At 41.7% G+C, this 25,013-nt stretch overlaps 3 protein-coding genes across 3 annotated transcripts; 1 reads left to right on the forward strand and 2 right to left on the reverse strand.

The window, feature by feature from the left end:
• The first annotated feature begins 2,578 nt into the window (after window positions 1-2,578).
• Window positions 2,579-12,324, forward strand: adamts13 (ADAM metallopeptidase with thrombospondin type 1 motif, 13). The gene is made up of 29 exons (XM_019862800.1): window positions 2,579-2,863; window positions 3,114-3,177; window positions 3,255-3,388; window positions 3,605-3,688; window positions 3,769-3,893; window positions 3,973-4,119; window positions 4,332-4,466; window positions 4,844-4,994; window positions 5,067-5,171; window positions 5,255-5,406; window positions 5,485-5,548; window positions 5,897-6,023; window positions 6,087-6,235; window positions 6,316-6,436; window positions 6,621-6,701; window positions 6,790-6,971; window positions 7,045-7,201; window positions 7,704-7,833; window positions 7,907-8,086; window positions 8,207-8,405; window positions 8,510-8,612; window positions 8,691-8,820; window positions 9,276-9,452; window positions 9,545-9,749; window positions 10,197-10,521; window positions 10,605-10,748; window positions 10,850-11,029; window positions 11,513-11,688; window positions 11,779-12,324. Exons 1-29 carry the CDS (start codon window positions 2,762-2,764, stop codon window positions 11,926-11,928), a joined length of 4,179 nt encoding a protein of 1,392 aa, XP_019718359.1. The 5' UTR covers window positions 2,579-2,761; the 3' UTR covers window positions 11,929-12,324.
• On the reverse strand, window positions 12,093-21,459 carry LOC109511606 (carnitine O-acetyltransferase). The gene is made up of 14 exons (XM_019862821.1): window positions 21,331-21,459; window positions 18,670-18,939; window positions 18,155-18,273; window positions 17,658-17,711; window positions 16,392-16,557; window positions 16,125-16,299; window positions 15,853-16,031; window positions 15,674-15,774; window positions 15,458-15,577; window positions 15,235-15,357; window positions 15,013-15,148; window positions 14,757-14,819; window positions 14,539-14,676; window positions 12,093-12,571 (listed from the first exon to the last, which is right to left on the reverse strand). Exons 1-14 carry the CDS (start codon window positions 21,355-21,357, stop codon window positions 12,356-12,358), a joined length of 1,887 nt encoding a protein of 628 aa, XP_019718380.1. The 5' UTR covers window positions 21,358-21,459; the 3' UTR covers window positions 12,093-12,355.
• A 593-nt stretch (window positions 21,460-22,052) lies between these two features.
• On the reverse strand, window positions 22,053-23,174 carry LOC109511622 (immediate early response gene 5-like protein). The gene has a single exon (XM_019862845.1). The coding sequence runs from the start codon at window positions 23,131-23,133 to the stop codon at window positions 22,135-22,137; it is 999 nt and encodes a 332-aa protein (XP_019718404.1). The 5' UTR covers window positions 23,134-23,174; the 3' UTR covers window positions 22,053-22,134.
• Window positions 23,175-25,013: the final 1,839 nt, after the last annotated feature.

Raw genomic sequence — 25,013 nt, forward strand, 5'->3', positions numbered from 1 at the left:
TGACTATCTTGTACTTACTAAAAGGTTTTGCATTTGTAGCGAACAAAGATCATAAAGTCTAAAAGCTTACTTAAAAAAAAAAAAAAAAAGTCAACACTCACCAGTGGATGTCTTTTGCATCAACAACAGTTAAAATAGCTTGGGAATCCACCAGGGGATCCTCTAGAAAGGATCACAGTATGTATTTTTCTGCTGCTGAATATCGTCACCCTTGGCAACGCATTGCAGGCAGGAAAATATTTGGAGGAAGCTTCTGTCAACAAATTTAACTGAGACGACACAAGAATGTAGTAAGACCTATCAGCAGTGGGAACGGTTCATAGATTGACAAAGCATGATTGTGAGAAACATCTATGTATTTGAAAAACTCATGTTATGTGATTTTTCACTCGATATGTTGCTTTTACAAAATTCTTCTGGATGGTTCCAACGTTGTTTCAAAAATATCCATCAATGTGACAACTTTATAAATAAATGCTTGCCCAACTTTGAACAAAAAGGCAGCCAGAGATAAAAGATGTGCTAAATTCCAACTCCAATAAGACTGCTCTGACAAGATATGAAAATAGCAAAACCAAGCTCAGTGATCATTGTATTGAAGATAGTATGTCACATCCATCCATTCAAGTTGGATTTATATTCCAGATAATGAATTTAGCATCACTGTAACATCTTGCGGTAAGGAAAAAAAAAGTCAGCACAGGAATCCTCATCATCCATAGAATATCTAAATATAGTTGAAGTGAACACATGAATCTTTCACCAGCATGACAGATGGAGAGATCAACAGTCAGGAGCAGATGAACGAAAATCCTTTTATGTACAAGGCAGAGCCACTCTACTTAAAATCATCTCAAAATGAAATACTGAAAAGTTGGACTTTAGAGAGCAAACTTTCATCAGCCAACTGTCAGTCCTTGGCGATGACAAGTAATACACCATTTGGCAGGAACCCTTTTTATGTCAAAGAGAGTTTTATATTTAAAAAAAAAAGAAGAAAAAAGCTTCCCTTCAATACTTGCAATGACATGTAAAAATCAAAGCCGCCCAGACTGGAGAGGACCAGATAATTTGGTTTGTATTGATTCCGTTTAAGAATCCCCTCTTTGTTGCGAACAAACACAATTTTCCAATGACTTTATCTGTTTTGCCCGTTGGAGTATCCCATATGGCTCTTGATATATAATTTATAACATCATAAATATACAATCCCTCATCCACCCCTCAACAGACATAGCCGCAAGAGTCCAACAACTCTTATCACAGTCGACTGCACTCTGTAAATCCAGAAAGGCATTGAGGTCCAGCAATGCTGGTGTAATGCCAGTGTCACGCAATTGTTGATTCAGACTGACAATGGCCAGATATCTAGCTCAGCCATGTCACATGGGGCTTCAATCCAAGGTTCATGGAGATAATAATCATAATCATAATAATAATAATAGAAAATCCCACTCAGGATGGAGCTGAGAGGAACAGCAAAAGATGATGAGAGGGTCAGTCACTCAGCTTTTAACGTGGAAAGGGGGAAAAATGTTCATGGGCATGAAATTATGATAACACATTGTGGTATAATAAAAATAAATGAATAAACAAACTTGCACGGGTAATGCTACATTAAACAAACAAAAAAAGACACACAAAATATGTAGACAGCTTGTCAATTCATTACTTAGGAGGTGGACAAGAACTTCTAAAAAAAAAAAAAAAATTAAAATAAATAAATACATAATTTGGGAAATTTATGCGGTGTACTTTTTGGGAAAGCCCTCCTCTGTTCCCTCCTCACTTCCCCGTTGTGCAAAATGAAAGCTCCAGAGAACCATGCTTGGATGAAATTGGTGTGAAAGAATTCGACAGCCCCGGCATGCACATCCAATCAAATGTTGAACAGCAAATTCCATATTTTGTATCCATTTTTATTTTCCGTTGGTGTCCTATTACTACCACAGAGTATAGGCCTATCCTATTCAAATTAAGAATCTTCAATTACTCTTTTTATTTTACTTTAAACACATACCTAGATTGTTTTATATCAAAGTGTTCAATAGCCAGTGGCTGTTTGAAAGTGCTCTATAAATACAGTTGAGTTGAGTTGAGAATAGTACACATGATGCTATTATCTGCCGTCTGACTCCCTGTGAGAAGAGGTTTTGGAACTCAATGGGACATTTTCTGGTTAAATAAAGATAAAATAAATAAAATAAAAGATTGTACGAACGAAAATGTTGCAATCGTGTAATTTTGTTACCCCTGGAGGTCATGCGCTGTGTGGGTGCACGAGGAACAGAATTTAATCCTCACATTTCTCCGGCCCCCTCCCTTGAAGACTAATTTTAGGATCGTGTCTGCCCTCTATTGGCAATAATAGATCACAGCATCAATATGTGGATCCCATTTACAGCAAGGTGCTGCGGGTGAAGGAAAAGAAGGCATTTAAAAAAAGTGATGTGTGATTTGTAATTAATACAGAAATCACTCATTCTCTCTATGAGAGTGTAATTCAAATAAAAGAGAACCCTAATGGTCAGTAGCCAAAAGTGCTGAAATCCAAACTACAGTCAGAGTATACACACAAGAGAGGCAACCAATGAGGGGCCTCTCTGTGGTCCCACACAGGGCAAAATGAGCAAATGAAATGTCTCATCCATCAACTTTGTCCCTGCTGTTTGCATAAACACGTTAGTCATTCCCCCTTGCAGGATCCCAGCCTGCAGCGTGGGGCTATCACATATTGTCCTAGTACTAAAGCAGACCAGGCATGTGCTCAGGAAGGGGAGCCAGAATGATGTTTATGACTCTGCTCTGTCTGCTGCTACTCCTGCCTGGCTTCAGAACTCTAATGAGATATCCATCGGGCGAGGTAAGAGAAACGCTCGCGTCGACGCAAGCACCACGGCTTGTGATTCCGCAGCTCAAGGCCTCTGCTAAGTACATTGGACTTTTCAACTTTAAACTGTTTATCGTCTGTCAAACACCCGCAGCCTGCAGAGTTCTACTATATTTCGCTGCAACCTTAAAACAGAGCAATATAAATATGTATTATTCGGGATCTAAATCTGTCATTTCCAAAATATTTGAAATGATTGTTTTTGTTTGTTTTGTTTCTTCAGCTTTTTGATTATTCTAGCAGACAAAGAGATGTGGTTTCACATACTCTTTCTTCTGGAGTCTCAGGTATAAGAGCCTATGTGAGATGAAATAACAGTAACTATATGGGGCGTACAAAACATGTCGAATGTATTTATGCACAGTGAGAGGTCAGCCTCGTCGGCCAACTCCGATGCCTGATGTCACGCACTTGGAACTACTGGTAGTGGTTGGATCTGATGTCCAGCGGGTCCACAACCAGGATACCGAACGCTACATACTCACCAACCTCAACATCGTAAGTGTCAGCAATGACTCTCTAAAATGTATGAACATTTTAACAGCTGATAGATCAATGTAAGTTTCTTGGTTTACGTTCTCTTACATTTCAAAGCACATATTTTCATTCGTGCTGCATTTATAATGATTACATTCCAATTATACAAAGAACGTGTACATTCTTTGGCACAATTTCCATTCAACCCTTTCAACTGTATGTTCACTGTCCATGCAGGCCTCAGAACTGTTGAGGGACATGACTTTAGGAGCCAACATGAGGGTGCATCTGGTTCGCATGATCATCCTGTCCGAACCAGAGGTCAGCAACTCCTCATAGAACTTGGATAGACCACGGCTTTTGCCACTTTAATAGAATCCTGTCCTGTCTTCCCATTTCAGTCAGAGATCCGAATGTCAACAAACATCACCTCTTCTCTCCGAAGTGTGTGCGACTGGGGCTCCCGCTTAAATCCGTCTAATGATACGGACCCACTGCATGCTGATCTCCTCTTGTACATTACAAGGTTTGTGGCACGCTGTTGGTGTCAAGGGCTGAAATGGACAGTCACTATTTTATATCCGCATGGCTTTCATTATAAACAGGTATGACCTGGTGTTGCCTGATGGAAACAAGCAGGTCAGGGGAGTGACACAGCTGGGAGGTGCTTGTTCCAGTGAGTGGAGCTGTGTGATCACAGAGGACACTGGATTTGACCTTGGGATCACTATTGCTCATGAGATTGCACACAGGTACCGCAGAGCCCATCACACAAATGTATTGTACCAAGACAATGCCGGATCATTTTTGGTGACATCTGCAATGGGAGCTTCAAGTATAACTATTCACGAAGTGTTCATGTATTGCCACAGAATGAAATGACCTAACTAAAACATGTCTCCTTCCCCCTCAAAAAAGGTCAAAATGAGGATGTAAAATATAAAGAGTTACATTTTTCGCCCAGTTTTGGCATCAATCATGATGGAGTGGGGAACACATGCAGTCGGAATGGCTTCATGATGGCATCTGATGGCGGCTACAACAGTGTGGATCTGACCTGGTCGCCCTGTAGCAGACATCAGCTGCTCACTTTTTTCAGGTGAGGCATCTGCACTTCTAACACACACACACACACACACACACACACACACACACACACACACACACACACACACACACACACGCACGCGCGCGCACACACAAATGCATGTACCCACACAAAGTGTAGTTTCAGATCATATTTTCAGAAGACTTAAACATTTAAATCTTAAATGCGACGTCTGCCAAAAATGATCCGTTTACACATCATCCAACTCTGTTCACATTTCCCCACGAAACATTAACCAGCGCGTTATGTTTTGATTTACACTCACCTGACCTACACTTTTTTTTTTAACCTATCCTCTGGCAATTCTTCTGTATCATGTTTTACAATTCCAAACTTTAAAAGTGTATCACATGCAACTGTGTTCCCAGCGAAGGCAATGCTGAGTGCGTAAAGGATCTACCAGCCGTTGAAAGCTCCCTACAGGACTGGAAGCCTGGCCTCTATTATGGTGTGGATGACCAGTGTCGAATAGCTTTTGGAAGTAATGCAAGAAGCTGCTCATTTACAGATCCAGATATGGTAATACCTACGTTGTTACAGTTCAGTAACATGTTGACATTTTACAATTATGATTGCTTCTTTCTCCATCAGCCAATGTGTAGGGTTCTATCTTGTCACACGAACACAAATGATGACAACTCCTGCAAACGTCTTCTAGTACCTCTGCTGGACGGGACCCAATGTGCACCTGATCAAGTAATATAATAAAAGCTTAGGTTGACATTTGAGTGCAGGATGAGCAGCGTGAGTTCCACAAGCTACTCTTCTCTCTTTTGCAGTGGTGTTTGAAGGGACGTTGCGTATCCCCGGACCAGCTCAGCACCTCGGCAGTGGTGCATGGCTCTTGGTCCGGCTGGTCTGGGTTCTCCCACTGCTCACGAACATGTGGCGGCGGAATCGTTCACCGCACGCGCCAATGTAACAACCCAAGGTTAACACAAGTCACAGTCAATAACAAGAGAGCATTATTTTTAGCGAGTTACTGAATAACTGTGATTTTGTTTTTCAGACCCGCTTTTGGGGGAAAGGATTGTGTGGGGATAGATATTGAGGCTGAACTTTGTAACAGGCAGGTGAGTGTTGACTGTTTATGTTTACATTGGGCCTCTATACAGTAGGACAGTACTGTTTACTAAGTGGATCATTGTAAGATTTCTTCTTCTATTTGGGGCCTGTGTCCTCCAAAAACGCTCCTGATTATTTCAATATTGATTTCGGATTTACCGGTAATAAAAGACAGGAAGCCAAGCGAAGGTGAATCCATGAGCTCGAGACAGAGTGAAGTCATAGCTCTATCAACAAAGTCAATGGAAACAAAAACGTTCACAACAGCGCTCGGAAGTTGTGGAAGTCATTTCATTACTTGATCATGAACGCCAGAAAAATCCATGTAAAATAACTTTGCGACTTTGTGGTTACAGCCATGTGAACGCACCCAGCTGGATTTCATGGCTGAGCAATGTTCCCAAACTGATTTCCAACCGCTATACCTTCATCCACACCAGGCCTCCTTCTACACCTGGATCCCTGCAGTGGGCTTCTCACAAGGTGGGGAAAACAAAAGCTACTCATCCTGTGAATTTAGTTTTGAAGTGTTCCTGCTGTAATCAGGTGATGAGCAATGCAGATACATGTGCCAGTCCAAGGGAGAAGCCTTCATCGTGAGCCGTGGATCTCAGTTTGCTGACGGGACACGGTGCGAAGCTGATGGCCAACTTCCTCCTGGCTCAATAGCTGCTTGTCTGCAAGGGAAATGTCTGGTAGAGATCATTTTCATATAAAAGAAAAGATGTAGATCATTTACCTTTGTATTTCAATGTCAACATTTGCTGCTGATCAGCTCTTCGGCTGCGACGGCGTGTTGCACTCTGGGAAAGTGAGAGATGTGTGTGGTTTGTGCGGTGGGGATGGCTCTTCCTGCACACTGACCACCGAATCTTACACTGGAGATCAGGCAAGAGGTAAGAACAATGCATTTAATGAGAAACGGTATTTTGAAATGTGAGGAAAATACTAAGGTCACTGAGCACACGTTTCGCTGTATTTTTCTGAAAGTTTATAAGCAGAATTATTATATTCTTCATGAATGCATTTCTTCCATCTGACAAGTGTCTTCTGTTCATTATTTCCCGCATTTCCTTTCAGAGTACACCACTTTCTTGTCTGTGCCATTGAATGCTACGCAGGTTTATATCATCAACAGGGCGCCTTTATTCACTCACATGGGTGAGTGACATCCCGTCAGATTTAAAATCACACACTAGGAGGATTGTGAATTTATTGTGACTTTGTTTTTTGCCTTCTGCATCGATAGCTGTATTATATGGAGATCAATATATTGTCTCCGGGACTGGTAGAATGGCATTAAATATGACCCATCCCTCCCCACTGGATGAAAACTGGTTAGAGTACCGCCTACATCTGACTCCTGACCTCTTGCCGGAGAAGGAAGAGCTACTGCTTCCTGGACCAGTACAAGTGCAGATCGACATACAGGTCAGGGCGGGCCATTTGACTTGATCAACTTTTTGATTCGAAACAATCGTAATGTCATGTGTTCTTTTTCCAGGTTTATCGCAACTATGGAAAAGAATATGGAGAGAAAACAAACCCCAACATTAGTTATCAGTTTTATGTTCCAAATGATCACAGTGACTTGACAGAAATTAAACTTGAAGGCATATGGAGCCTTACGACAACACCCTGCTCTGTCTCCTGTGGCTTAGGTATGCCACCATTTTGCATTGATTCACATCCCTCCGTTAAATACCGACAATCCCACTGAGACTTGCTCTGACACAGCCACTATCGTTAAAGGGGAAGTCTGGTCCAAATGTTCATGCATTACTTTTCTAGTTAATCCGTAGTTCCGTTTATATTTTCTTTGTCAAAAACAGTAAAAAGAGAAAAATGCCACGTACTAAACCTTAGGAATATTTCAGCAAATAGAGTGTCAAGCATGGGTCATTATCTCAGCTATTCTCATACGATCCATTTGGCCAATTATGCATGTTTGCAATTGTCTATTTTTGTAGTATTATATGTAATTGGATGATCTGTTGTGGACAAAAAAAAAAGTTCACAATGTCATGCTCAGCTGTGGGTGAGTGGAAGTGGAAGAAGTACAGGTGACCGGCAACGTGTTTCATTGAAATTCATCAACTACTTTATGGCGACAATACACATCACAGATTATGCAGTGTTGGCTCATGCAGACTTGTTTTACAGGTGTGCAGAAGCATCAGTATGTATGTGTGGACAAAGACACGAAAACACATCTGGAGGGACACCATTGTTATGCGTCTCCTCCACCTTTACCACAGCATACATCCTGTCAGCTCCCAGCCTGCCCACCAAGGCCAGTATGAGAAAATGACAGCACCACCGTGTTTTGTCCTGCGGCACTAATACACTCATATGGCGCTTTGCAGATGGATCACGGGAAATTTTGGATCCTGTAGCTCTTCCTGTGGTAGAGGAGAGAGAATACGTTCTGTAACATGTGTACAGAAACATGGCGCGGATGTTGTGAGGGTTCGGGATTCAGACTGTCCAGCTGATTCAGCTCCGAATGCTGTTGAAAAATGTCATCTTCCACTTTGTCCTGCCAGGTAGTATGTGCACAATAAACATTGATTCATTTTGTTTGCTCCTTTTGCCTCAATAGATAGAAGACATTTGGATCAAAGCAGGTAGCAATGCCAAAATTAACATACTATTTGTGTTCTAAGGTGGCATGTGTCAGAGGCAGGGGACTGTTCAGCGGTGTGCGGGCCAGGAGAAATGAAAAGAAACGTGTCATGTGTACGGCAAGAAGACGGCCAAGAAGTTGAAGTTGATGAAAGATTCTGCACAAATCAAATAAGACCTGCTAGATCTGTGCCCTGTGTAGTGGACGTCTGTCCCATTGGGTGGGACGTAACGCGGGAGGTAGAAAAAACAAACCAACAAACACAAAAAAAAAAAAAAACGCATGACCGTGTTGTCTTGTTTTAAGGTGCGAAGTGTGTCTTAGGATTGTTTTTGTTGAACAGGACCTGCCTGCTTTAAAGTCTGGCTTGATGCCACGCTCGAGACAAGCCCCCGTGTTTGTGTGGAGTCCGGTTATCATTCAGTGCTCAAAGACATGTGGCAATGGTAAGCAGAGATGTGCAATCACTTCTATTCACAAGTGATGTGTCCTCGTCAGACCCTCAAACTATGCTTCTTCTGTAGGAACGATGCAAGTGTGGTTCTCTTGTGTGGACCATGACACCACATGGATGGTACCCGATTTCCACTGTGACCCTTCAACCAAACCTCCGCCAAAATCTGAGAACTGTAATACACTCCCTTGCCCTCCTATGTAAGACATTTGCAGGGGGAAAAATAGTTGATCATGCAGTGGTGTGGAATCAAACAGAGAGGTGTGCCTTGTAAATTGGTTATGTCGTGGAGGTAGACAAAGGTTTGTAATCAGAGTGAATTAAGCTGCTGCTTGAGCCCTGCTAGTCACTCAGGGCCCCCCCAGAAGCGGACAGATGCATTAAATACAATGAAGGAATAAAAGACGTTGCATGAAAAATAGATAACCTGTATTCAGGCACTGGGTGCAATGTTACACCTCTCAGTATGATGTCGTACTGTTTTACCACACAGAAAGCTGAAACCAAAATAAAAGATAGATATCATTCAATTGTGGTGGGTTGTTATGGTACTGTGGTATGCCTCAGTATTGAGAATGATGATCCTAATGTAGCAATAGTGGCATATATGTAGAAACATACACGCACATAATGAAAGAACATTTTACACCACCAGGTGGCGATCTAAGCCAGGCATCTGCAGCACAACGTGTGGCGGAGGGGTTGCCAACACAGTGCTGTACTGTGCTCAGGAGAAAGATGGAGAAGAGAAGGTACTGGAGGATTCTGAGTGCAGGGACCTTCCAAAACCTACAGCAGTGGTGCCATGTAACACCCACAACTGCCCGGCAAGGTGACATAAAATAGACATCCCGGTAATACTCTTTAAAAATGGTTTTCTTTGTCAATGCAAACATTACCTCCTCATCATTTTCTTGTGTTCAGGTGGAAGGTTCAGAGTACGTCGCCTTGCTCTCTATCCTGTAACCTGGGTGTAGCTCACAGGAATGTGTCCTGTGTCCAGTTTGTCCAAGGGAAGGAAACTGTGGTGCTGGAAGAGAGATGTCATACATCAGTCAAACCTGCTAGCACGGTGCCATGCCTCGTACAGGTGTGCACCTTTCGGTGGGAAGCAAAGCCATGGAGCCAGGTACATTCATCAAAATTGCTGGAAATCAACACTAACATTTATCAATATATGTACGACCACTTGGCCTCATTGAGTTTGAGCCTATCAAATGACTTTGAACAAGAGGCAGGGGGTACACGCATCACATTGTAAAAATAGATAAACAAACAATCACACCTATGGCCAATTTAGAGTCTTAATCAGAAGATGGCGTATACCCACAGAAACCGCAGGCAAGCACAGGGAGAACATACCAAGGTCAGAGTCAAAATGCGAACTTAGAACCTCTTGACTGTGTGGCTCACATGCTAACTAATACCCCAACGTGCTTAATACGAGTCTTCAGGTCATATCATTAGAATAAATGATAACAAAGACAAAATACAAGCTATGAATACAATTGTTGCTTATTTACATATTGTGCTCTGCTATGACGATTGTCATCCTCATTGCTATTTCGTTTTGAAGTGTTCAGTGTCCTGTGGATATGGCATCCAGTCCAGAACAGTGTCATGCATGGGCCCTTCGAAGCCAGAACCCCTCAGCCCACCACTGTGCATGCACATACCCAAGCCGATCACCATCCAGGGCTGCAGCATGGACAGCTGCACGGATCTGCCACCGAGTTCAGTAGTCACTCCAGCTATGCATCCTGCTTTAGAGGATTCTCACCCGTCTCACACTCCATATACAATTAGAAAACAGCACCGCATGGGTAATCTTCCTCTGAGTCCATCTAAGGCAGTCACCATCCTGCAGTCCAGGAGAGCAGCCAGTCCTTCAACTAAACCCCGTAATTCATTTCGATCGCTCTCTTCACTTCCATTCCATGGGAGCTCGAGGCAGCTTACCACTCGTGTGTTTGCTCCTCACCAGATCCATGTGGAGAGCTGCTCCTGCAAGAATCCGACACAGTGGACTTGAGCAACATTACTGGTTCCTGCATGGTGGCCATTGGCCGGCCCCTGGATGAGGTCATTCACGTCAAAGTCGAGTCAAGTTCCTTAAACTGCAGAAAGAGTGAGCGTTACCCAGCATGCAAATGCAGTTTAGACTTGAACTTCATATATAGTATTTTTACGCAAAAGGCCAAAAGTAACTGCTTGAATGTGTCGCCACAGGAGAATATGCTCTATTTTTTGACCGACTGGCGCTTGTGAGGAAGTGCGAGCAGGCAGGAGGCAGCACGCTGACCACCAGAACCAACGTCCTTCTTGTGCGCCAGAATCTGCTCACTTCAGGGAATGGCATCGTGTTCACCTACAGCTCACAGAGAAATACGAAAAAGAGCCACCGTCAAAGTATGATGTATAGTCGCAAGTCACCCTCTGCAAAGCTGACCAAACAAAACAACAGTATACACGCGTGTAAAGTTTCTAGAAAATATTTGGTCAGTTAGTCAGGAAACAGTGTTATGCAGATTTTAAAATATCTCACTGCACAGAAATTTCCTTTTAGCTAATTTTACTTTGATTCATTTTTCACATGAAGTGAATGAATATTGGCATGAAAATGATCTTGCATGTAATACTTATGAATTACCGTACTTTTACATTGAGCTAAAGCAGAACATTATCTTTGCAAAGACAGAATCGCTGTTGCACTTCTTGTAGGGTAATGTAATGTGAGTAAACATTGTGCAGTTTAGTTTCATTGAAGACAAAAGACAAAATGAACTAAATTTCCAGTATGCTGTTTAACATCACAGGTTACATTCATCAGGTGATGCTTCGATCAACATGTGTTTTCCACTGACAAAATGCAGTTTATGTTTGTCTACGTAGATTGTGACAAGCAGCTGTTTTCCTCCAGCGGGGTATTTGAGAATCCAACAAACTCCGACACGAACCACACCTGTCGGGTGCTGATCAATGCCCCTCCCTCGGTGAAGATAAGAATCCAAGCAGTGCACATCGGATTGGTATTCAACGCTACAAATTCACACTCTTCATACATTATGGTGGGCACTTCAGCCATTATATTGCGTGGAATTCTGTGCAAAAATCCACCTGTGTGTTTTTTCATGCAACCTGTCTTGTGTGTTGTTCAGATCCGGGACACGGACATGCTGAAGACCAAAGTGTTTAAAGGCCCACAACTGTTTCAATGGCACTCCTCTGGAAATATGGCCGAGGTTGAATTCCATGGAGATTACCAGCGTACGGCGGGAAGCTTCAGAGCGGAATATTCTTTTGTATAATTTTTAAATGTTTTGATTTCTTCTTAAATAGGATTTTTTTTTTTTTACATATTTCTGATAAAGCCAACTTAGCGGTTGTCATGAGCAAGTAGATGTAAGTGAGCAGTCAGAATGTTGTGGTTCAATTAGATGTTAAATTTAAAAAGTACAATGTGCAAATTTGGTTCATAATGTTTTTTATATAGGCATTCTACATCATGTAACAAAATATATCATTTCTATCAGTGAGACTCCGGTTTCGTTTCAATAAAGTGTCCCGCCTCAAGCTCCTCATAAACTTTACAAACAATTAAGTTGCGCTCCCAGACTTTCAGTGCATTGCAGATCCTTGTCAGCGAGTGGTGCTTAATTTCCAGCTCTCACGCAGCCTGGCAGGACCCCCGGACCTCTAAAAAATAAAAAAAACACTGCAGGCTTGTGTGTGGGTTCACTGCTTGGCTGAAGCTGTGTCCTCCAGCAGAGCTCTCATGTCCAACAGAGCATCATTTACAGTCTGTGCATACTTGGCTGCATTTGTCTCTTCGCAGCTGTTGAAAGCTGTGATTGCGATGTTGATGTGCTCATCCATGGGATTGTAACACACTCCATAGCCATCTGGCACCATTGGACCAAAGCACATCACGCAGTCGGTCTTGGAACCAACCTGGAACCAACAGGCATGGTGAAGATGACGGTTCACACATAAGTAAACAAATGAGATGCAACCCCAAAAAGAAAGTCAAAATACATTATTTAAGAACTTTTCCTGCAAGTTCTTATATCAGCAGAACATTCAAATTCTATTTGTATTCCATTAAAAAAATACACTGTCCACACACATTTTTAGTTGGATCATATCCAAATGATCATATCCAAATTTGCAAATTTCATAACAATAGTAAAAAAGAAGAGATTACATAAAAATATATATTTTATGTGTTTATTAATTTTGAGGAAGTTATGTCATCCGTGTATCATTTGTTGTTCAAAACAAAACGGGTAGTTTTTTTAAAAAAATACATGTTTTGTCAGTATTCATTCCAAAAAAACAAAATGAAAAAACTTATAATGACTTGTTCTCTGAGTTCCAATTTTGTGCACAAATGCAAAATGGAAAACAAAACAAACAAACAAAAAAACCCTAACGCTTTGGGCGTATCATGCACAACGGATATTGGCAATGCCGTGAGTTGCATACACTGGAAGTAAAGTTGAACCAGAAGAGAGCTTTCACCTGCCTAAAGGGAGGTTCACTAATTTCTGATTGAATACGTGGACATGAGCACACTTTAAAACATCATAACTTGCTGAATATCAAAGCCAACCTTTTTGAGAGTGAGAGCTACTTCATGTGTCCTGATTGTGTGATGGGCTACCAAATTGATACACGTCTGAAATAACATTTGTACAAATTATATTTAATAATATTAGAACATTAGATAGATAGATAGATAGATAGATAGATAGATAGATAGATAGATAGATAGATAGATAGATAGATAGATAGATAGATAGATAGATAGATACTATAGCTAGCTAGATAGATAGCTAAATAGGTAGCTATAGAATCTATAATACTGCCCATGTTTGCATTTTTAAATCATAATTTCTACGAGCAAATCACAATCCTAGCACTGGCGGGCTACTGGTGTGGTCCTCATGGGCTACCTGGTGCCCGCGGGCACCAAGTTGGAGACCCCTGATCTCAGCGATATTCATGCAGTTTGTTTGTCGCCGACGTCAGACATGTGGCTGCAATATATCTTTTTTAATTACTGTGCGTTAAAAACGTTTTTTACTCAAAATCGTACCTTTTAAGGAAATAGTAAGGTGGAAAAACAATCTCCAGTTCGATCATTAACGCCGCTTGATGTCAGAAAACTGCAAGCAATTTTCAGAAAAATGTATGTAGACTTCTCTACTTAGGACCAATTCAACCACTGCATATATTAGAATAATCCCCCAATATTTTAGATTTTCTGCAGATAGATGTCTGTATGGATTTGGTGACGACTGCCGGCAGTTTTCTGACATTACCCATAGTTTTCGACGTTCCCTTCTTGTTGTCTTTCCCCAGAGATACTGGCAAGTGACCACTAGAGGGAGCCTCGCCATTTTGAACCGGCCGGAGTCCCTTCCATTATTTGGCTCGAATAAATGAAACATAACTCGTTCCCGATTTTGACACGGATTGGTTTGTTCGAAACATCAGATATGTAATTATGATCCCAGATAATTTTATAACCGGGTCTTTCATAACATTACATTTATGTTTCCAGACAAGTTCTTCTGAGGTATATAGACACAATAATACTGTGTCTAAAATGATTTATTACTTCCCGTTTTGTTTACACTGAATTATAGAGCTTGTTAACACAAGAGTGCAACATGAAAAATATTTCACAATAAACTTTGAGCAGAATAGCACAGCTATATACATATACAGTACACGGCATCAGTCCTGTTTTCTGGCCCAGGATTTTGCATTTCATCTTCTTGCAAAACACATTTTCAGAACAGAAGATCGTTAGGCCTGAATCACAGTGCAGTCACACTTTTTTTTTTAAACACGCTCTCAGCACTCTCAAAAATGTTAGCAAGACTTTCTTCACTGTATCTTGATGACCATACCTGACTGGTTAAGAGATTGTAATGGTGAGCCACAGCAAAAGATGTGTCCATGAATATCTCAGGCATGGATGTGAGGTCTTCAATACCTTGCAACCTCAGTCCGAGAAGATGCCTGTCAATGGCTTGTCCGTGAATGGCCTTAAAAGAGAGACAGTGTTGCTTAGGAGCCAAGTTGACATAAAGAGCATACTTCTGATATTCCAATTTTGAGTTCTCACATTGTATGCGTTCTCCTTATGTGTCTGAGCAGCCTTCTGCAGTAGTGCTAATCTCTCAGTGTTCTGTCGGCAAGATTTGATGCTCAGTCAGACAACGTAAATAGAGAGAAAGCTGTATTGCAACAAGACTGTAAATATTCTCATCCATACAAGTCATTGCATTCTCAGGACATTGAACAGATTGTCAGTCAGACCGGTTGAGTTGTGAGTGATTCAATGCCCTGAGTATACTTTGTATTCCAACAAGTAACCACACCTGTTTAGTTGGGTCCTGCATTGCTTGGACAAATTTCAATGACTCCTTGGTCGTGACACGTATTGCATCCGTTCGTCCGTATTTGAACATTCGTAATGATGCACTCTCATATGTAGCGCAACATGTGTTATACATCCTGAAATGCAAAAATTGGGCAAATTGACCATGAGTCCACTCCATCACTGTGCACCATCTATTTAGATGTCAAAGGTGATTCCTTACCTAAAATAGGCAAGTTGGAGAGCCATTTGAATGAAGGCATCCGGACTCAGGTTATTTTGCTTTGGCACATTTTTTCCAAAATAAGAGAACATCAGAACATTCACATCCAGGTCGTGTACCATTCTGACAGCGTAAAGAAAACAAGAAGTTGCATAAAATATTTGACGAGGACAAATCGAGATGGTTATTATACTTTCAACCATGCACACACACACACACGTACATGTTCATATTTTGTTTGGCTTTTTCAATGTCTCTCTTGACTTCAGGGGTAATGTTAAAACGCAGTTTCTGAGGCATCATTAAAGGAACCATGGGGGAACGGACTACTTCTGTCTTCTGCCTGTGACAAAAAAAAAAAGATGATCAATCATTTCCAATCCATTTAAAAATGAATAAATGAAGATAGTTCATCCAAACAGAATAGAAGTAACCTTACATATACTTAACAACATAATCAATGAGGAACACAATGGGTGGGCCCTCTGAAGGTGCATGTTCATACACCAGTCCACAGGTACCATCTTCACCAACAATAAACTGTGGATGATCCATACGACAATTCTGAGTCACCAGAATATTTGTATCTATTGATCAATGGGAGAGACAGTCACTCACCTGTAACGTCTTGTCAAACCAGCGGTTGCCGCTGTTCCAGCGAGTCCCGCCCCCATGCAGCATCTGTGCAGCCACGCGGCTTTTGTACAGTTCGTCTGACACGCGAGGCATCGGAGCATCCAGGCATACAGTGAAGATACTTTTTTGGATGGCACGGACTGACTCCTTATTTGTCTTATCTGCAGAGTGAGGAAAAAACACAAATGGCTCTTGATGATAATATCGGGATGCGATTTTGAAGTGGACTGAAGGCCATTTTTGTGTATGCTTACCCTTAATGAGATTATTATATGCTTTTCCCCAGGTGTTACGATGCTGTGACGTTAGGATACCAACGGGCTCCTTGTTGGTCTGCAAAGAGGTGTTCCAAATTTTTTGCAGCTGCATGTAAATTTGATCTACTGTCAGTGGGGTCCCGTCACTGTTGTATACATCCAAGATAAAAAACTGCAAGGGAAAACAAACAGGCTGGATCAGTTCACTCTGTTTTGAGCGTGACAACAGATCTATGAGAAGTACAACAGTGCCATCTAGAGTACCTGGAAGTTATGAACTACAGTGACGTGAGTGGAAGGCGTTTTGCCAATTGCGTAATTTACAACAGTGTCTCTCTTTGGTCCTGGGATTCGGCAAGACGAAAGGATCTGGTAATACTGGTCCATACAAAGTGGCTTCTTGCTCAGGTACTCAACTGGCAGGGTTTCACTGTGAGGCATCAACAAATTATTTTGCATGATAATCCATGTTTATTTGGTTTAAAACAGTTGGAAACAGTGTAACCTTGACAGCCAACACAATCTATGATGCTTGACTTTCGATTTGTCGAGATTTAGAAATGTTTTTTCCCCCATTGGAAATTGTATCAATTTGTTCGAAGGTCAAATTGTCTCCATGGTAAAACATTTCAGAATGAGAATAAGATTCATCCGACTTCAAGAAGACACAAATGGACAGAAAACTTCACTTTTACTGTCATAAAAGTGTAAAAATAAGTCAACCACTTTTAATCTTAGTCTCAGTAAAAAGAGTGAACCACTGGCCGACAAAGGCTTGACTACAAAAAAAAAACTGAGATTCAAATTAATCATCTTTTAATAAACTTTACACAGATCTGACTGGCTAAATCGAATAGGCAAAAACTTGCCATTTTATGCCAAACCTGTGTTTATTTCATCATAATTTGCCGATTGGTCAATCATTTTCCACACTTTGAAGGTCCTTCATGATTTTGCAAGAAATTGATGGTTTGATGATTCTTATATTATTTTTCTCAATGCATTTTAATGGCCGTTAATTATCGGCAAAATTGTGCTACTGGTGGGCCGACCCGGTCTAATCCCCCGCTAATAGTGGAGGCTGACTGTCGAGTAAATAAACAATATTTAAATAGAGTGGATGGAGTGGTCCATCTTCTGATCGTATCTGTGATCAGCTCCAAAATCTTGATTGCGGGAAGCTTAAGTTAACACTCTTAACATAAAAGTTTATAAAGATGTAAACAGATTAAAAACAACAAAGCATCCTGTTTTAACCCTGATAATGAGTGAAGATTCGTATGTTTAAACTGGAGCATGATTGCATGGAATGTGAAACTGTGATGACTTTTGTTTTAACACCTCAATTGGAAGGTGCAGGTGCTTTTTGAAATAAGTGTCCTAGAAAGAGGAAAACATGCAGAAGTAATCATTACATGCTCAATGAACTGCGGTCTTAGTATGACATGCTTAGGTACATGAAGCATGACTTCCATGGGTATTCAATTTTGAGGTTCCACTGTACAATTTGGAATGGTTGGTCAAACTCACCTGTCAATCATTTTTTTAAACTCCAACACTCCGGCAATCAATTTAGCTGCAAACCTGCAGAGGAGATGCCACTTGTGTTATTGACACATTAAGCATGACAAATAATGTCTTGAACGAAAACACTGCACTGCTGGAGCATATGCGCTATCCTTGCTAGACTCTTGCTGCATGTGGCCGTCGTGTTCGCCGCATATCTCGCGGGTCACAGCAGTTGAAAACAGCTGAGCAATACTAGGAGCAGCCCGCTTTAAATAGCCGGCATGGCGAAGAAAGCATGAGTAAAGGTCGGCTTGAAACTCCAGCTGCATGTGAACTTGTTTACACTAAGCTTACATCGTTCCTCTCAAAATATTTATTATCTATAAAGGTTCATGTCTGATATGGCGGAGGAAGAACTTGACGAAGCATAGTATTTGGTAGTATTGCGTTCTGTATTGACACTTGTGTTTAAAATGGTGGAAATCTATTCGAACTGTGGTTTGTGGCCGGTGGCTCACCTCATCTGTCCTTGGCGATCGTGGAAGTGCATGCGTGGCAGAACAACACCGGGGCTTGTGTAGACAGCCACCGGCATCCGACAGTCCAAATAGGCTGACTGCATCCACCACTCCGACAGCTATGAATTAAAAAGCCGAGAGGGCACCGCAGATTCAGATTACAAAAGTATTAATTGCAGACACACCAAATGGTCAGCGGTGGGAAGTAACCAAGTACTTTGCTACGAAGAAGATTTTTCAGGTATCTGTTAACAGAAAGCTTCTTAAAAAAAAAAAAAGGAGGTAAACTATTTTATGTGCAGAGAAGTTCTTTTGTACCACAGTATCAAAATAGGCATTGTATACAATTGACAGTAGAATTTCTGTTCTACGTACATAACCGTCATTTTACTTTTCGCAATGTGTACTTCGACTTACGTACACGGTGTGTGAGCACTTTTGCCACCTCTGCAAATGATAAAGGGTGAGTTCAAACCTGCAACATAAAGGAGAGCTACGGTCCTGTAGCCATTTACCCAGTTCTCTGTTTTTCGGGCCCGTCGCTCAAGACCTTTCTGCAGGCGCTCTCCTACGCCACCTTTGAGGAACTCCTCCACTAACTTCCGTGTGTGTTCCAGCTCCTCTTCACTGACAATTGGCTCCAGGGCAGCCAGATAGTTATCACACGTCTGCTTCAAGGGTGGCACAGGCAGCTTTGGCAAACCCTCTTGGTGAACCAGGGACCTCTCCTGAATGTGTGTAACGTGTCCGAGCATGCGGCATGGCTTCATCATGCCAGGCCGCAACTGGAAAAGACATTTTTTGATGAGAATGAGAAAGATTTCTGACAAAGCTGAACAATCCGGATTGTACGCCCTCACACCCATACATACAACTAATATTCATATAAAAATCACATATAAATGTTGAATAATGTCTTGTACAGTATAGTCAAATCTTACACGTACACATTAACCTACTTTTACACTACACTCAATTGATACTTCGTTGGACCATGAAGCCGCACAGACTAGATTTTGCACAAACCTGCCAACAAACAAAGAAGTGAACTATTTTGACTCTCTTGCACTTCTTTTGAGTCACCCGTGTGCCAAAAAATGATCGAACATTTGGATACGCACACTAGCACTGATTTGGCCTACAAGTCTGACTGATGTCAGACGATCATTAATCAATATGTCTTGTCTGGCAAAGAGAAAACAGTCTGCAATCATTTAGCTTGTATTAGTGCTGTAAACATCATTTCAAAGGGTTTACAAATTCCATTCCAGTAGGATAAATTAGTGAAATTGTGAAAACTGACACCAAAACAACAAAGCAGAAAAGCAGATGTGTTTGTGCGCACCATGTTAACTTGAAATAGAAGGTTAACACACTCAAACATTTGGAATGGTGAAACAAACATGGGCACATGTAAGAAATCTATATAGCCAAATAAAGTTTGTGGTTATCAGCATCAAAGCTTGTTTTTTTGACATAATATTTTGAGACCACAAAACCTTTTTGTATTATTGTGTTCTATTTCGGAAAGAACCTGTAATAGTCAAAAGTTACTCCTTCAACGACTACTTTACACTTAATGAAAGTTGTCCATTCATCCATTTTGGAAACTGCCAATTGAAATGGATTACAGTGTGTGGAAGGCAACACCATTAAGCATTTACGGGTCAAAGGTGCGGAGTGTTATGTGCTTCCGGTCTTCGCTTGTTTCACACCTTGGAGGAAAAATAACCTCATTATTTCAATGTGTCTTAATGTGTGTTTATGTTATACCAATTCAATAGTTTGGAGCTGATGCTTTTCAAAGTGGAAACGTCATCCGAAGTTCCTCTAGTCAATTCTGGGGCGTGTCGGCCATTATGTTCAGCGATTCAACTCAGATTTGTATTTGAACACTTCTACCAGTGAGCTGGTAGAGCAGGAGATGACAAGTTTATAAATTTGGCGAGACAATTTCAGTGTGGCAACAACGAATCGGCAATCATAGTCTGTCCGTCTCTCTCCATTTCACCCCGCTCACATCACAGAGCTGTGCTCTTTCTCTCTCTCCCTCTGTCACCCGGCTGGCAAAGCCATGACGTCGGCCGTTGAGTCGCAAACTCTGGGCACAGGGATTGGGAAACTTTCGAGCAGTGGGAACATTTATTCTCATCTTGCAGTTAGTAGTGTATGCTGGTCATTGTTATTATTTGATTGTTGGCTGTCATTTTAAGTTTTCATAACCTCAATTCTTTTGCATCTGGATCATAAATCAGCTCATTAAATCAGATATGGTGCTTTGATCGCTTCATCATCACATGCATAACTGGAGCAATTAGAAAGGCAATAGTGTACGTCATTTATGGCGACATGATGTAATTCCAGGGGGCAGCCAGCATATTATAAAGAGTTTGATGGACGTGCTGCTTCACCATTTTTTCTGTTCCTGGGCTAAAGGGGCACTTGACCGATTCAATGGGGGTGGGGGGTGATAAAATAATTTGAAAATACTGCGTATTTAATATCATATAAAATGCTGTGGGGCTTTATTGGGGCTACATATATTTTTGACGGGGCTGGAGTACCCCCGAGCCACGGTGTAGCGCCATCCCTGGTTTGATGCCATCAATGTTATCACTTTGCGTTCAACGAGCGACCGGAAGTTGGCACGCCGTCGTAACCCAAATACGGAAATGATGCGTGCATAGACTGCGATGACCCTTTGATATTGTTTATTCATCCTTCTATTTCGAGACTAACAAGTCATAATTAAAAAAAAATCACTCGTATGACTCGTCGTAATGTCTTTTATGGTTACCTAAAACCACGATGTATGTATTGAACACGCGGTTTATATCGATGCAAAACTTTAAAACGTCAGGTGGTGCAATAGTCGGTCAGTTAGCAGCTTGCACAAACACAAAGCTAATGACACGCACGGCCTGCTAAAAGAAAGCAAGGCTAGTATTATGAATGACGACAGGGACGCGCTGTGTTTCATTTTCATGGCACCATGTCAAATAAGAATCGATGGAAGATAGACGAGTAATATTAAAGCTAATAGTGTCAGGCAGTCCCGAGCAGGCTGCGCCCCACCCCCTGTCAAACCGTCCCAGTGCAATCAAAACAAACACACGTTACTGTCCTTACCTTTAGTTTATGCAAGCGCTTGCGAAATAAACCCACTATACACTCACCGCGGTTCTGACAAAAACGGCCAACATCCTGTCAGGTCGACGCGCTGATGTCTTTAAAGATGTCAAAGCTTCGAGCAGTCATGTCTCAAGGACGCGCTCCGCGTCTATTCTGAGCCTCTCGTACCACCACCCCCCACCTCCCGGACCCAGCGCGTAAAAACAACTGCGAGCCCTTTGAATACCTGCTTTTCGACTTTGATGCCGACTCAATATTTATCAAATAATGTTAACTAAATTAACCTCTCCCTCAATAACATAATTATCATATCTTTTGGAACCGACGAATGTTTTTAATGTTGATGTTTTATACACCAGTCATGAATAATGCTCAACCTTTTAATCGATATCAAGAGATGATTGTAAACATAATTGTGTTTTAAATACATGTGCCGGTCAGTATGCCCAATGATACATATTAGAGAATATTTCCAAAATAACACTGCACACCTATGTAGTTCGTGAGAATGTATATCTCGTTACTAGCCACATGGTGGAGCTCTTCCAGCGTCGCTGCAAAGAATCCCGCATTAAACCACCTCGCCAGTAAACAACCCAGAGACTTTGCAACTACAGACGCGCCAACAATATAGCGCACTACATGAATTTAATGAATGTATATAGGCATTACTTCCTAGTGTATGTATGCCATTTATTATTACGACTGTCTGGTACGTTAATTTGTTTATATTGAAGGGGATGTGACATTGCATTTAATAACAGAGCAGAGAGAAGCAGATTTTTATTGGTGACATCTTTTATTCGAAAGCAATGAAATAAAACGGCACAAAGCCACAATCATACAAATCAAAATGCTTCGATTGCTCGCGTCCAACCGCTGCCTGTTAACAATGTGTGTTTTAAACTAATAGTTTGCGAGGCAAATATTTGCTCCAGGTCCGTGTGCTGCCAACTCACAAACTCAGATAGTCCACCTGAACCCAACACCGAGATCAGGTTGGAGATGTTCGTGGAGTCCAACGTTTCTGAGTCTGAATGTGAATCTTCATCAGTCCTCAGCCGTTTACAAGGCACCGGCCCAAAGTCAGACAAATAGAACTCTGGCTCAACAATATGATAACTCGTGTCAATCCGTCTCTTTTTGGCGTACCACTGCGCGCCCAGAGACTGTTTTGGCTGCGCGCAACAGTCCGAGTGGAAGTATCCGTTGGTGACAGTCGTCACCACATGCGTGTCCAGATCCAGGACAGTTTTGTGGTTGACCTGTGAGCTTGGGGCGTGTGACTCCCAAGCGGGTTTGTCCGCACAAGTCCAAAAGCTTTCCGACACCATGAGGTCAGAGTCACTTGGAGGAACCATTGCGCACGCCGACGCATCTTGGTGCGCCACCTCTGCAGACTGGCAGCTGGAATGCTGCTGGGGAGCTCCGCAGTGCCAAGTGTCCGAGTCCATGCCGCCAAAGTTGCAGTAGAAGTCATTGGCCAACTCCGTAAAGCTCCCGGTCAGTTCGAGGTATTCTTGCGTCTCTCGGGCTGCGGCGACATCCTCGTACTGCTGCGTCCTTGGCGTCGGCGACAAGTTCTTGCTCATATAAAACTGCCTCGCGTTTCTCAGCACGTACGTTACCAGCAAGTTCTTGTGGAGCTTTATGCCTCCTCGCTGCGTCCTGGAGCTCTGGATTTTCCTCAAAGAAATGGAGATCAGATTCTGTGCGTCAAAAGCACACTCCATCCTCAACAGGACCGCTCTTCTCCTCCGGTCTTTCAAATATTTTGCCTTTTTAACAGAAGAAATGACAAGCTTTCTAGTTGAGACTCCTGTTTGGTTCGAGTAGACCATGTACATGGCGCTCCATGTCTACTCGGTAAGGGCATGGGTTTGCAACTCTCATATTTCCTTGCCACGCCCTCACACAGGCGCCGTCCAATGGGAGGGAGGTGGTGCTTCTGTTATACGCAAATATCACTATATGCCTCATTCAGAATGCACATATAAGTATGGCTATACTGCATTTCACTAAACGCGTTCCAGGCTTTTTAAATGTTAGTGCGGCAACAGTCACTTGACTTTAACGGTCACATTGAGTACAGCAGGATATATTAAGCCATACACACAAGAGAACCTATTGTTTGAAGTGAGTAGTATAGTTACAACACAGACAAGACTGTATAGCATTTTGGAGTAGAAGTTTTGTATGGTACCGTGTAGTCTGCTATATACAGTAAATGCAGTATAGTATAGAGCAGGATTGCATTACAGGCTACTAATCATGTATGGATAATCTAGTAGTACAGCACAATACAGTTTCAGACTATTATTAAAGGAAAATGAGATTGATGCAGTTTTGTAAAAAAAAAAAAAAATTAAAAAAAAAACACCATCTCACCAGTAGATAGGAACTGAAGACACTTCACGAGGTACACTTTCAAAATGAAATCCAATCCAATAAATGAATCCAAAGAATTCTGCCTTTGTAAGGCAAGGCTCGGCAAGGCAGCTTTATTTATAAAGCCCATTTCATACAAGAGACAACTCAATGTGCGTCACACAAGCAAAGACACAACACAAACAAGCATTTCCAAACACAAAAGTGAACAACATTCAGAAGCAAAGCAGAGGAAACAAAAGTACTTTAGTAGTGTCACCATATTTGCTTTGAACTCTGGACTCCACTAATTGACACAAGACTGCAAATCTCAGAACCATACTGGTCTTAGATTCAATCAGCATCTGTATCATGTATTCAGGGCCCAAACCATTCAGTGATTTATAGACCAGTAGCAGAATAAGGTAATAGTCACTTCCATCCATCCATTATCCAAACCGCAGATCCTTACAAGGGTTGCAGGCGTGCTGGAGCCTATCCCAGCTGTCTTCGGGCAGAAGGCGGGGTACACTGAACTGGTTGCCAGCTAAAAGCATGGCACACATATACAAACAACAATTCACACTCACAATCACACCAAAGGACAATTTTGAGTGATCAATTAACCTACTGTGCATGTTTTTTGGAATGTGGGAGTACCTGGAGAAAACCCATGCAGAAAGGCACACGCGCTAACCAGTCTACCGCTGTGCCGTCACTTTTGATTGATAATTTCAGATGATTCTTTTCAACAGTAACCTTATTAATGTCGATGATGAACTGTGAATTGTCCAGCATCTGACTTATATTCTAAAAATTTGCTCCTCTCATGTATTAAATGTAAATTTTAAAACACCTCTCCATATGATGCAGTGCAGTTGTGCAGCACTCTAAACCACAATCATAACATTTTGCTAAATCAGTCCAATAATCCTTGTAAAAGCCAAATCTAAAGTATTGGATCTCATTGAGGACTAAAGCAGCAACTGCCTCTCGTGTATAATGAACTCAAATACCTTTGACTAAACTGACTAGAAGTAGTTGCAGTAGTAGAGCTGGATAGAGCAGAATGCAGCGCAGATTTGCCGATGTTACAGAATAGAGACTGACTGGTTCAGGTCAGTCCTATTGCTGGCGCAGAACGCATGCTTCTGGCTGGAGAGATACCACTTTACTTCCCAAGAAAAACTGCAGAGGTGCCCTTGAGCAGGACATTGAATCCTTAACTGTTTGGGTCACTCGTTATGCATGGCCATAGGATCCGGATTGTGTGTGTGTTTATTTCTAGCTAATGTATGTGTCACACTATCGGGATGAAGAAAAAAAAAAACACCTTCACGTTTTTCTCTTGGGGATATTA

The sequence above is a fragment of the Hippocampus comes genome, unplaced genomic scaffold (assembly GCF_001891065.2).
Source record: "Hippocampus comes isolate QL1 unplaced genomic scaffold, H_comes_QL1_v1.1 scaffold147, whole genome shotgun sequence".
Classification (NCBI taxonomy): domain Eukaryota; kingdom Metazoa; phylum Chordata; class Actinopteri; order Syngnathiformes; family Syngnathidae; genus Hippocampus; species Hippocampus comes.

Coding starts and splice junctions, on each gene's coding strand:
- adamts13 (XM_019862800.1), top strand. CDS start 2,762: ATGTGCTCAGGAAGGGGAGCCAGAATGATGTTTATGACTCTGCTCTGT. Junction 3,389..3,604: donor TACTCACCAACCTCAACATC/GTAAGTGTCAGC, acceptor CTGTCCATGCAG/GCCTCAGAACTGTTGAGGGA. Junction 7,202..7,703: donor CTCTGTCTCCTGTGGCTTAG/GTATGCCACCAT, acceptor CTTGTTTTACAG/GTGTGCAGAAGCATCAGTAT.
- LOC109511606 (XM_019862821.1), bottom strand. CDS start 21,357: ATGTTGGCCGTTTTTGTCAGAACCGCG. Junction 16,558..17,657: donor TTTAAAAAAATGATTGACAG/GTGAGTTTGACC, acceptor GATGCCTCACAG/TGAAACCCTGCCAGTTGAGT. Junction 15,775..15,852: donor GGTTTGACAAGACGTTACAG/GTGAGTGACTGT, acceptor GATCATCCACAG/TTTATTGTTGGTGAAGATGG.
- LOC109511622 (XM_019862845.1), bottom strand. CDS start 23,133: ATGTACATGGTCTACTCGAACCAAACAGGAGTCTCAACTAGAAAGCTT.